This window comes from Hyperolius riggenbachi, chromosome 1 (assembly GCF_040937935.1).
Source record: "Hyperolius riggenbachi isolate aHypRig1 chromosome 1, aHypRig1.pri, whole genome shotgun sequence".
In the NCBI taxonomy this organism is placed as follows: Eukaryota; Metazoa; Chordata; class Amphibia; order Anura; family Hyperoliidae; genus Hyperolius; species Hyperolius riggenbachi.
The window spans coordinates 492,587,322-492,600,255 of record NC_090646.1 but is presented as its reverse complement, the minus strand read 5'-3'; the positions used below and the strand labels follow the sequence as shown (position 1 = coordinate 492,600,255).

At 46.5% G+C, this 12,934-nt stretch overlaps 1 protein-coding gene across 1 annotated transcript in view; it reads right to left on the bottom strand.

The window, feature by feature from the left end:
* The window catches only part of PPM1F (protein phosphatase, Mg2+/Mn2+ dependent 1F), a 59,825-nt gene extending 47,099 nt beyond the window's left edge, over positions 1–12,726 (bottom strand). Inside the window, exon 1 of the mRNA XM_068271570.1 lies at positions 12,545–12,726. Coding sequence (XP_068127671.1) covers positions 12,545–12,705 — 161 coding nt within the window. The 5' untranslated portion in view covers positions 12,706–12,726. The remainder of the gene's footprint in view (positions 1–12,544) is intronic.
* Positions 12,727–12,934: the final 208 nt, after the last annotated feature.

Sequence of the window (12,934 nt, the reverse complement as noted above, 5' to 3'; positions counted from 1 at the left end):
AAGTTAAGAAAAGGTGGGGGGAGGGGCTGAGCATCCCTAAACACATGTTGCAATTGAATGGTTAATCGCACAGGCCTCTGCCAGTGCATACCGTTCTCTTCGCTGTTCAACAAAATGTAAGTTACACTTTTTCTTTTTGCTTAGCTTCTCCCAAGGTTTTAAATTTAGGTTAGGTCACTTGCCCGGAGGTTTGCCTCACCGTGGCGCAAGTGTCTAGTATAATATACTTTGCATGCAAACCATATTGGAAGCTAAAGTTCCTCCTAGTTTAATAAATGTTAGCACTTGTCTTGGATGCAGGGCATGCATTTTTCAGTGTGGCAGAGGCGGTGTATGCCTGTGCGATTAACCATTCAATTGCAACATGTGTTTAGGGATGCGCAGCCTCTCCCCCCACAGAATAACAACTGTATAAAGAGGCAATGGTCCAGAACAGAACAGGAGCCAGAACTGTGCCATCCACAAGGCAGATGGAGGAGAAAAAGATACTTGCCTAGGAGAAGAGAGGCCTCTGGACCCTGCAGAGGCTTCCCATATCCTCCTCACCTCCACCATTGCTGGACACGGAACCCTGTAACATATCAGATAAGAGCTTGGCAGAAGTTATTGTGGCCATGCTCCCCGCATGTATGTGCCTGACCAGATAGAGCACAGGTGCGGGAGTACTCACATGAGTGCAGGATGGCCGAGTTTGTGCAGAAAGAGGAGCATGGCCACAAACATTTAGGGTGCAAGTGGTAGCGGGGGGGGGGCGGGGGGAGGGGGCAAGAATAACACGGAGGAACTAGAGGCTTCCCTCTTCCTAGGCAGGCAGGTATCTTGTGTTGTTCCATTAGACCTTGGGTTCTCTTTAAGCATCAACCTTATTAATGTACCTCTGTGTTCTTTATGAACACCAGAGCTGCGTAATAAATGATGTAATATGTTCTGTGTTGTGCATTTACGGTTGCTTTGGCCTAATTTTAAGACCGGCTGCTTATGTCCAATGCTTCCTTCTTTCAGCTGTAAATAAGGAAGTATTAGAGAGCTGAACTTGATGTTTAGCACAGCGGCTAGAGGCGGTGACAAGGGTGAGTTAACAGCCCCTGCCACGGTGTGCATGTGTAAAGATTCAGGTTCAGATCAGAAGAATTCAAACAAAAGAGACTATTGTCTGTAGTCTTCCTGGGAAATTATGTTACTGTATTTCCAACAGGCATCTATTCTTTAGCAATGCCCAGAGTTCTGTGTTATTAATGCAACTTCAGCACCCTGCATTCAAAACACATAATATTATATCATAGGTTTCACACTTTTTTTTGTTTGAAGACAACATGGCACGTTTGAATGCAATTAACACACAACAACAGTTTACCAATATTATCATTAGTGGAAGCTGAAAACTGGGGGTGAAGGTTTCTGAATGAACAGTCAGTCCTGTGTATTCCACAGACTTAGGGCCGGTTCACACTTGTTTTATAAACGTATCAGTGTTAAAAAAATAGGACCCACTTCCACTCGTGCAGAAACACTGATTGCACACGGATCCGTGTTGCACGGAAAGAAAACGTAACGGAGAGTCCAGATTTGACACTGGATGAGAAAATGTGGCTGGATAGTGTAATGGCTAAGGGCTTTGCCTCTGACACAGTAGACCTGGGTTCGAATCTTGGCTCTGCCTGTTCAGTAAACCTGCACCTATTCAGTAGGAGACCTTAGGCAAGTCTCCCTAACACTGCTACTGCCTATAGAGCGTGTCCTAGTGGCTGCAGCTCTGGCGCTTTGAGTCCGCCAGGAGAAAAGCGCGATATAAATGTTTTGTGTGAAAATGTGTCCAACACAAGCCTATGAGAACGGACGCTGTCCGCTCTCACTAGGCTATTCGCCGCATCTGCGTCACCCGTTCGTCAGCAACATCGTACTCGAGCGCCCCACTGTCCATCACTGCTGCTCGTTCCATTCTGAAGAGCCCAGAGGCCGAGAGAAGCATGGAGATTCTCCATTGGGCTGCAATAGACCAATAAGAATCTTTAGCAAAAGCGAGAATTCTCATTGATTTATATTAAACCAATGAAAATTCTTCCTGTTGCTAGGCAGAATTGGCCTGTTGCAGCCTATGGAGAGCCATGCTTCTGCTGGCCTCCAGGCTGCGGAAGGGACAGAGCGGCAGGAAAAGTGAAACAGGTGAGCAGCCGATGTGTACGTACCAATGCGATCGACGTGCGGACACGGAACGTGCCCTATATCCAGATCAGATCTGTGTCAAACGGATGAGTTTTTCAGAAAAACAGATCCGTTTGACACAGATCCAATCTGGAACCGGACAAGTGTGGACCGAGCCTACAACGGATTATAACTAAAATGGATCTGCCACAATAGACCATTCTACATGGATGATAATCATGGTCTACTGGTGTCTTTTGAGGTTGACCAGTGCTTGCTATCTGAACTATTTATCAGGGCTGAGGAGTCCAGGTACCCAAACATTGCTCCAATTCCTGGACTAATGCCTCAGCTCTGCTATTTCTCATTCCTTGCTTGTTTCAAACTATCTTTACCTATCATGTTACGTAGCTTAAAGAGAAGCTGAGGCATCAAAAAGATATTACGTAAGGAGAGGAGGTAATATCCTAAGGATATTACCAAAGGAGAGAGATCCTCCAGAGGCTTTCCACACTGTCCTCCTCCTCTGCCTGGGACCTTCCATATCAGAGGCTGCACTCCTCTTCTGGCACAAGCAGCTCTAGCTTACTGCACAGATGTGGCCGTATTTGTGCAGGCGCATTACAGCCATACTAGTGCCTGAAGAGGAGCATGGGCCCAATGTTCCTACCAACAAGGCTTTGTCCCTAATCTTCAGAGAGTCTGCACTCAGCAATGAGGGACCAGAGGAAGGCGTAGGAAGCCTCTACAGGATCCACAGGCTTACCTCTTCTTAAAGGACCTCTGTAACAAAAAGGATATGGAGGCTGTCCTATTTAGCTTACTGATCCTCTGCCTCGAATACCTTTAGCCATAGACCCTGAACAAGCGTGCCGCAGATCAGGTGACATTGTCAGATCTGACCAGATTAGCTGCATGCTTGTTTCTGGTGTGATTCAGACACTACTGCAGTAAAATAGATCAGCAGGACTGCCAGGCAAGTGGTATTGTTTAAAAAAAAATACATATGGCAGCCTCTATATTCTTTGTATTTATGTAGATTAGGAGACCAGAAGAAAACGTATCCTTGTCTGACTGTAAAGTGTCAGCTTCCTGGCCAGGAGATTTGTGTTCCCAAAGCAGATGCCATCTTAATGTAGCTTTAAAGAGTAACTGTTAGCCCCAAAACTGAAAATTAAATCTCTCTTGCAATGTTTTATTTACTATTTAAATGAGCCAAAAAGGAATTGTAGAAGTTAAAAATCAATATAATTTTTTTACTATGTATCCTTTTACCCAAGATGCACGTGCATCTCTCACATGTGACTCGGCGGCGGCTGCTCTGCGGTGGCGGCGCTGGAAGTGCTCCCGCTCTCTCTCCGTGTCAGAGCGGCCAGCTGTTTGGGGTGAGCATATATCGGCACCTGGTCCTGGGGGGGAGAGGGGGGTCGGGCAGAGCTAGGCATGCAATGCATGCTCAGCAGTATCTGATATGCGGCTTTGCGTCCGGAGCTTGGGTAAAAGGATACATAGTAAAAAAAAATTATATTGATTTTTAACTTCTACAATGCCTTTTTGGCTCATTTAAATAGTAAATAAAACATTGCAAGAGAGATTTAATTTTCAGTTTTGGGGCTAACAGTTACTCTTTAAAGGACAACTCAGGTGAGAATAATATGGAGGCTGCCATATTTATTTCCCTTTAAACAATACCAGTTACCTGGCAGCCCTGCTGATCATCTGCCTCTTATACTTTCAGCCATAGACCCTGAACAAGCATATGCAGATCAGGTGTTTGATATTATTGCCAGATCTGACAAGATTAGCTGCATGCTTGTTTCTATTGTGATTCAGACACTACCACAGCCAAATAGATTAGCAGGGCTGCCAGGCAACTGGTATTGTTTAACCACCCTGGCGTTCTATTAAGATCGCCAGGGCGGCTGCGGGAGGTTTTTTTTTAAATAAAAAAAAAACTATTTCATGCAGCCAACTGAAAGTTGGCTGCATGAAAGCCCACTAGAGGGCGCTCCGGAGGCGTTCTTCCGATCGCCTCCGGCGCCCAGAATAAACAAGGAAGGCCGCAATGAGCGGCCTTCCTTGTTTTGCTTAGATCGTCGCCATAGCGACGAGCGGAGTGACGTCCTGGACGTCAGCCGACGTCCTGACGTCAGCCGCCTCCGATCCAGCCCTTAGCGCTGGCCGGAACTTTTTGTTCCGGCTACGCTGGGCTCAGGCGGCTGGGGGGACCCTCTTTCGCCGCTGCTTGCGGCGGATCGCCGCAGAGCGGCGGCGATCGGGCAGCACACGCGGCTGGCAAAGTGCCGGCTGCGTGTGCTGCTCTTTATTTGAACAAAATCGGCCCAGCAGGGCCTGAGCGGCAGCCATCGGCGGTGATGGACGAGCTGAGCTCGTCCATACCGCTAAGATGGTTAAAAGAAAATAAATATTGCAGCCTCCATATTCTTCTCACCTGAGTTGTCCTTTAATGCTATATTAAGATAGCATCTGTTTTGGAAATTCAAGCATACTTAAATTCTAACAGCCCCCCTGAAAAGGCTTGATCTACAGATCCCTTCTTCTGGTTCAGACAGTACCCATGATTCTTTCCTTTATGTTTCACTTTTCGATGCTCGTGCTCACACACTTTCTCTGCTCTAGGTGGTTATCCCTGGGAGAGAGAGCAAGACCTCTTGGCCTCCTTTTAACCAGGCTCTCTTGGGATGCCCTATTTCTAAGGTCCCTATTGACCAAACTCAACATTTGCGTCACATGCGTATCCCTTACAAACTTGCATGTTCATGGAAAAGTGAAACTTGTTTGTCTGTTAGGCAACGGAACAGTGCCAGGTGTCTTCTAAAAAAAAAAAAAAAACACCTTTAAACAATCAGCTCCATCATCATAGGTACTGCTGAAAGCTATACACCTTATCTTGTATGTTGCTTAGCTTGGAAATATTGGCTTATGAAATTGTTTATCTGACACCAATCTCTTAACCATGTTGATTTGTTTGCGTAATTTCACACACAAACTCACCTGTGTAATGATGCCCAAGATTGTAATCCCCATCATTACGACCAGTGGGTGTAGAAAGAAGTTTTGAACTGAAGAGGCCCAGTCCGAGTGTCCCTGGAACATTGACAGAAACCTTTTCCACCAGGTCAGACTGGAACTCACCTGATTATATTTGTGTTCAACCTCTTTAAGATCCCCTTGATCATAGTGAAATATCACCTCTAGTTTAGTGTTTTGTTTGTTTAACCGTTGTAACAAAGTGTGGTCTTGTGTCAAAACCTGTACCCATTTGTCACATGGCGTGTTATCCCTCAGGATGGGCACTTCCTGTGGAGCTTTGAACTTTAGAGTTCTCTTAACAATTTGAGAAATAACGTAGTCAAACCTTGATGACTGGATCCATATGGGATCTCCGCTCACACAATAAGTTCCTCTTGGGAGATCAACCTTGTCGGAACAATTATGAAAATGTACACTGAATGTGTCCGTAGACATGTTTTAAAAAAAACTTTTCTTTCAACCACCGGAGATATTGGTTTGGCTTTAGGATGGATATTTTGAATGGCAGCTGCACATTCTGTGTTATTGAGCCAGCATGCTTCCTCACTCCATCTGACTTGCCCCGGCAAACACAGGTACTTCTCTGAGAATTGCCGGCATGACGACAAGTCTACTTGTTTCACCTCTCCGTCTAGCACCAAAAAATGTTGACCTCTCAGGTCATGGTGTAAGACATGTGTGGAGGAAACAGGTGTCCCCAGTGATACTACTGGAAATACAACCTGGGTTTTTCCATCGGTAGGAACTAAGGAAGTAGCGGTGCATAAATAATTGTTGCACCCTTTCCACCTGTTTACCCAGACATCTCGGTGCCTCCATGCAAAAGATCCTTCCCCAAGAAAATCGATAAATCTCTCCTTGTCAAGTCTCAGTTGTAAAGGAGTTTTACCTTCTGATAAGGCTTGAGCCATTATCTTAAAGAGACACTGAAGCGAAAAAAAAAATGATATTAAGGTAGCCATACACTGGTCGATTTGCCATTAGATCGACCAGCTGACAGATCCCTATCTGATCGAATCTGATCAGAGAGGGATTGTATGGCTGCCTTTACTGCAAACAGATTGTGAATCGATTTCAGCCTGAAACCGATCACAATCTGTTGAGCTGCTCCTGCCGCCTGTGCCCCCTCCCCTATACATTACCTGACGCTGGCTCCCGGGCGTCTTCTCCGCGCTGCACCGCACCGCTCTGTTCTTGCTCCATCCCGGCGCTTCCTGTGTCACTCCGTGACCAGGAAGTTCAAATAGAGCGCCCTCTATTTGAACTTCCTGGTCACTGCAGTGACACAGGAAGCGCCGGGATGGAGCCGTAACAGAGCAGTGCAGCGCTGAGAAGACGCCCGGGAGCCAGCGTCAGGTAATGTATACCTGATCGGATGCCGCTAGCGACGCGCACCCTACCCGCGGGCGATCGAGGGTAATTTCCCGCACGGCGCGATCGACGGACCGATCCGATTTCGGGAGGAAATCGGATCGGCGGGTGCGTTTAGTGCGAACGATTGGCAGCAGATTCGATCCCGGGATCGAATCTGCTGTCGAAACGGCCGCGAATCGGGCCAGTGTATGGCCACCTTTATGATTTGTATGTGTAGCACAGCTAAGAAATAAAACATTAAGATCAGATACATCAGTCTAATTGTTTCCAGTACAGGAAGAGTTGAGAAACTCCAGTTGTTATCTCTATGCAAACAAGCCATTAAGCTCTCCAACTAAGTTAGTCGTGGAGAGGGCTGTTATCTGACTTTTATTATCTCAACTGTTCCTGGACTATTTACTTTTCCTCTGCTAGAGGAGAGGTCATTACTTCACAGACTGCTCTGAAAGACTCATTTTGAATGTTGAGTGTTGTGTAATCTGCACATATTATAGAATGATGCAATGTTAGAAAAAACACTATATACCTGAAAATAAAAGTATGAGAATATTTTCTTTGCTGCTAATCTTCTAGTAATTATTCATAGTACACAACCAATTCACTATATCATATTTTTTTTCGCTTCAGTGTCTCTTTAAAATCCACTGTTAACTCGGTCTGCATAGACAGGCATGCTGTCTCCCATGCAGTATCCTTATCATGTGCAACCATCTTCTGAAGAATTATTTGAATGTGCCTTTGAGTGTACCCCTGAACTTTACATGTGTTGTGCGTTAACTGTTCCAAAACCAAGTTCAGATGATGTTGGGTACTACCCACATTCTGTTGTCCCAATGTGCCTTAATTGTTGAATGACCTCTGTCATCCCTTCTATGTCTACACTGTTTGCTACCCCCATTCCAGCGCCCATGCCTCCCAAGATTGTATCTGCTAAATCCTGGGATCTTCTTCTGGCTACACTATTCCCTGTGGAATGTGCCCATGACATAAAAGCCTGTACCAGGGTGGCAGTGCCAGTGCTGCAGTTAGGGTAGATATTACCAACTCTTCTAAGTTAATCTGCCAAGTGATCAATTGAACCTGGGCCTCCATAACTGGAGTCGCCTCAGTTGATTTAGCTGAAAAGGGCCACTTTTTACAACTTGATGTGTCCCACATGATGGTAGGTTGGGTTCCTGGGTAGTCACTGGCAGGGTGACTACCTGAGCTTTAGGAGTCGTAGGAACCCCCACTTTTACCATCACGGTTTACCTTCTTATTATACAAGATATATTTGAACCTTTAAACTCTAGGGACTATGGGATGCAAAAACCGTGTGTCCATGGTCCTTCATCCTCCCGGACTAAGGGCGCTATTTTTAAACTCCCTTGTTTTAGTCCCATCACCCTTCCATCATAGAGAGTCCCCGGGGTGCTACCTGATGTATCCCATGATTCTACCTCTCTACTCCAAAAAGTCCCCTGATCCATTAAACTCACGTCCCATGCTAACCCTTCTGGCCCTCCCCAGAAGAATACTGTTGGTACTCTTCTGGGAAATTGATTAGCATCTCAATGACAAAAGATGTTCCCAACTGTCCTGATTGGACCTTTGCCCCCCTTATGTCCTGAGGCAAAATGCGTACTTTAGGTCGGGAAGAATGTACTCTCTGCAATCTTTCAATTAAGAGTCCCTCCTCACTTACCTATCTAGAATGAGGATAAGTGGCTCAATATGGATTGTGTGAGATTGTCTCATATTGTGACCCGTGTAGTGAGGATGATGTTACCTGTGTTGGCTCACCCTTTACTGGGACTCTCCCCACCCTCTTTGTCACCTGAAAATGTGGCTGGAAAGCAGAAGGGTTTTGATTCTCGAAATGAGAAGTAAAAAATCGAGATCCGGACACATTTTCAGGTGACAAAAAGGGTGGGGAGAGCGATCCCAGTAAAGGGTGAGCCAACACAGGTAACATCATTCTCACTACACGGGTCACAATATTAGACAATCTCACACAATCCATATTCAGCCACTTATCCTCATTCTAGATGGGTAAGTGAGGAGAGACTCTTAATTGAAAGATTGCAGAGAGTACATTCTTCCCGACCTAAAGTACTCATTTTGCCTTAGGACATAGAGGGGGGGGGGGGGGGCAAATGTCCAATCAGGACAGTTGGGAACATCTTTTGTCATTGAGATGCTAATCAATTTCCCAGAAGAAAGAGTACCAACAGTATTCTTCTGGGGAGGGCCACAAGGGTTAGCATGGGAGGTGAGTTTAATGGATCAGGGGACTTTTTAGAGCTGTTAAAATTTAAGTATGCTTTAATTCCTAGGCCTCAGTTACTTTAACTGAGGTTAGTTAAAAGACTTGATTTGCAGAGTCTCCCTTTTAGAAGCATTTCTAGGAGCACTGAAGAACAGTGTGATTCGGACTGCACAAGGCCAGAGAGCTTTATCAACTACGATGTACAGACATCAAGGCAGTCTTTTTTGTAAACATCGAGTGTTTTCATATTCCCTAAAGGTAAACAATAGCCAAGTACATTAAACAAATGTTCTTCTCAGAAGAAGGGACAGGTCAACGGAAAATGGAATTTTCCAGGGCATGCGCAGTAAAGACTGTGCTTGTCATGATATCACGGATTGTTATCAGCCAATAACAGGCGATGAGTTATTGATCCATCTCTGCTCAGATGATGTCACATTTAACTCTTCAGAGGTCAGTATAAGAGCCAACATGGGCTCCTGGTGGGTACTTCTGACTGATGACTTTATTCACTCCTGTTTCTACTTTCATACTACATTATTTGTATGCTGTGTATAGGCTAAGTGCAATTAGCATAGATGTAACAAAGAGAAGCCTGGGAGCTAGCTATTAGGGATAGATCAAGTATGCAAGGAACGCATAAGAGTCTACAGATCATTTTGCTTTGCCAAGGTTAACCTGTATCGAAGATATTGCTACTGAACACATCTGTATATTTGTTTTACAAATAAACTCTTGAAGCTTTGACAACGTCTAAGAAGTTCTATCGCCTATGCTGTTTGCTGTGATGAGTGTCAAGTTATCAAACTTCCTGTGATATGGTGCCGAACAAAGGTTTAGTGTTGTTGCCAATAGCAACCAACAAACATTTATTACAGACGCACTGCACATAATGTGCGGTTTACATGGTAACATGAAAATCCACAGACTTCCATTTTATCATACAAACTACAACAGTGAGTTGCTGAGCAGTGCATTTCAACTCAATGGGAGTGATTAAATCTCATAGAAATGCATGGAAATGCACAAAAACCCACTGACCCATTCATGAGTTTTATTCATGCATTTTGATACATTTTTAAACACTTACTAGTGTGAATAAGCCCTAATACTTGACAGTAAACAATTTCTTTACATGCGGACAGACAGAAATTGAATAGCATGTTATTAGAAACTGATTTCATTATATCATTAATTAAATGCACAGATTAATGTACAGGTGCCCTTTTCTCCTTCTTCGTACTCTAGTAAGTCACATGAAGTACTATAAAGTCCGCTAACTCCCTCTCCCTCATACAGAAGCACCTGGCCCTGAGCATTACCTGCCTCTCTATTTGCAATGTCCTCCTCATCCCCCTGCACAGAGCAGGATATCTGTGAGCCTTACCCAACAACCATGTCTTTATGCCCACTGTACAGACAGCAGGGCTGTGGAGTCTGTACAAAAATCACCTGACCACTCAGTTTAAAAAAACACAGACTCCAATTACCTAAAATTGTTCCGACTCCAACTCCACTTGCCTGGTACAGAGGAATCTCTCTTGTATGCAAATATAATGTGAATTGGATACAGCTTGGAACTGGGCAGGTCATATGCACTTCCTGCTGCATTTGATTGACAATTCCAAGCTCTGCACCCAATTGGTTTTAAATTTGCATGCAAACTGGGATTCTTTGCATCTTAGGCTACGTTCACACCAAATCCGTGATGTGCTACAGCCGCATTTCAAAATGAGTGTCTTCTGGGAAAATGTTGCCAGTCATTTGTGATGCGGGTGTAATGTGCACAATGTCCATTAGTGCGCAGCTCGGCTCATGTTCTTACAACAGAATCCATACCCAGGGCCTGCCGCTGGGCCCTTCTGCGGGGCACAGGCATCGGCAGCACAGTGCACCAACGTGGTCCACTCTGCGGACCGGTGCTCTTCCACCAGTCCACTCAGTTCACCTCCAACAGAGCTAGGGTTTATCCAACAGACCACAGTATTTTTGGCTCCCAGGAGCACCAGGGCCCCCTCTTTCTGCAACCACCATCTAACGGATTTGGGGCCTCCTGACCAATCACGGTCTGGGTAGCAAGTCGGGCTATAGCCCCCCTCAGGAAGCCACACACGTGGAATGGCCATTACAGCAAACGGACTAACAAACTGTACGCAGGGGTGCTTCGACCTGTAGCCCCAGGGGAACTCATTTTTTCTTTCTCTGCCTATCCTCTCTCTTCTTCTCTCTATCTATTCTCTTCCGGGACAACTGCGGGCATCTGGAATTAGCTGCAGAGCTGTTGAGCGCCACAGGTAGATGTGGTCGCTCCACTCACATAGCACTCCAGACTTCCCCACGAGTCCTCCATTATAGTTATGTGATATATATATATATATATATATATATATTCTATAATTTCGGGTACAACCCCTGTTGTACTTGGCGAAATAAATGATTCTGATTCTGATACACGTATGAACGCACCCATTGTCTGATCATCGCAGCATGTCTCTGAAATTTCGTGTGAACTTTTTGCCCTGCCCTCCCAAATATGGAAGGCGCTGCTCCTCGGCCTCACCTACTCTGCAATAATTGCAAGTTGTATACAACCTGCATTACATATGCTTGCAAGACAAAATTATTTGTATCTTATTGACCATCTCTACTCCTGATCCAACCCATACAGAAGGAACTGCCCCTCATCATCAACTACTTCCCAGTGCAATGTCCTCATCCACCCTGTACAGGACCCGCTGCTCCCAGTACAATGTCCCCCACATCCCCCTGTACAGGAACAGCTGCCTCCCCCGTACAACATCCCCCTGTACAGGACCAGCTGCCTCCCCCATAAAAAAATCCTCCTCATCCCCCTGTACAGGACCAGCTGCCTCCCAGTACAATGTCCCCCACATCCCCCTGTACAGGAACAGCTGCCTCCCAGTACAATGTCCCCCACATCCCCCTGTACAGGAACAGCTGCCTCCCCCGTACAACATCCCCCTGTACAGGACCAGCTGCCTCCCCCGTAAAACATCCTCCTCATCCCCCTGTACAAGACCAGCTGCCTCCGAGTACAATGTCCCCCACATCCCCCTGTACAGGAACAGCTGCCTCCCGTGTACAGGACCAGCTGTCTCCCCTGTACAACGTCCCCCTCATCCCCCTGTACAGGATCAGCTGCCTCCCCTGTACAACGTCCCCCTCATCACCATGTATAGGACCAGCTGCCTCCACTGTACAACGTCCCCCTCATCCCCCTGTACAGGACCAGCTGTCTCCCTGTACATAGTCCCCCTCATTCCCCTGTACAGGACCAGCTGCCTCTCCTGTACAACATCCCCCTCATCCCCATGTACAGGACCAGCTGCCTCCCTTGTACATCCCCCTCATCCCCCTGTACAGGACCAGCTGCCTCCCTGTACAACATCCCCCTATACAGGACCAGCTGGCTTTCAGTACAACGTCCCCATCATCTCCCTGTACAAGACCACCAGCTACCTCCTCTGTACAACGTCCCCCTCATCCCCCTGTACAGGACCAGTTGCCTCCCAGTAGGATGGTCCCCTTATTGCCCCTGAACCTCACCTGCCTCCAACACAATGTCCTATCCCACTGCACAGAAAAAACGTCCCGATCAAAAATAATAATTGCCTAGAGCAACACCTTCACTTTTGCACATTTTACCTCAATTCGCATTGATGTGCTGCTGCAACATACTCATTATAAGCTGTACCCGTGCCTCACCTGCCCCCCAGCAGCCGCAACAACGCCTCACACAGCTCCCCCTCCACCTCTGCGCGGCTCAGGCTCCGGTTCTGCGGCCTCGGGTGTCCCTCAGGAGCGGACAACTCTCGCAGCACCGCTGCAACCAGCTCCCTGGCCGCGGCTTCCTCCTCTGCCGCCATACCGAGGTCTCGCTCTGCGGGAACCCGGAAGCAGCGATGGGCTGCACGTGTAAGAGGCTAGGTTGCTTCAGGGGCGGCAGGGAGGGGCCGGAGGCACGACTCGGAGAACTACCAGCATATAAAACACAATACAGAAGCAAGAGGAAGTATGTGAGAGCTAATCTGGATAGCAACGAGATTATCTCACGTTTTGACTCATGTAATTTCTTCACTAAGTGGCTTGATATGC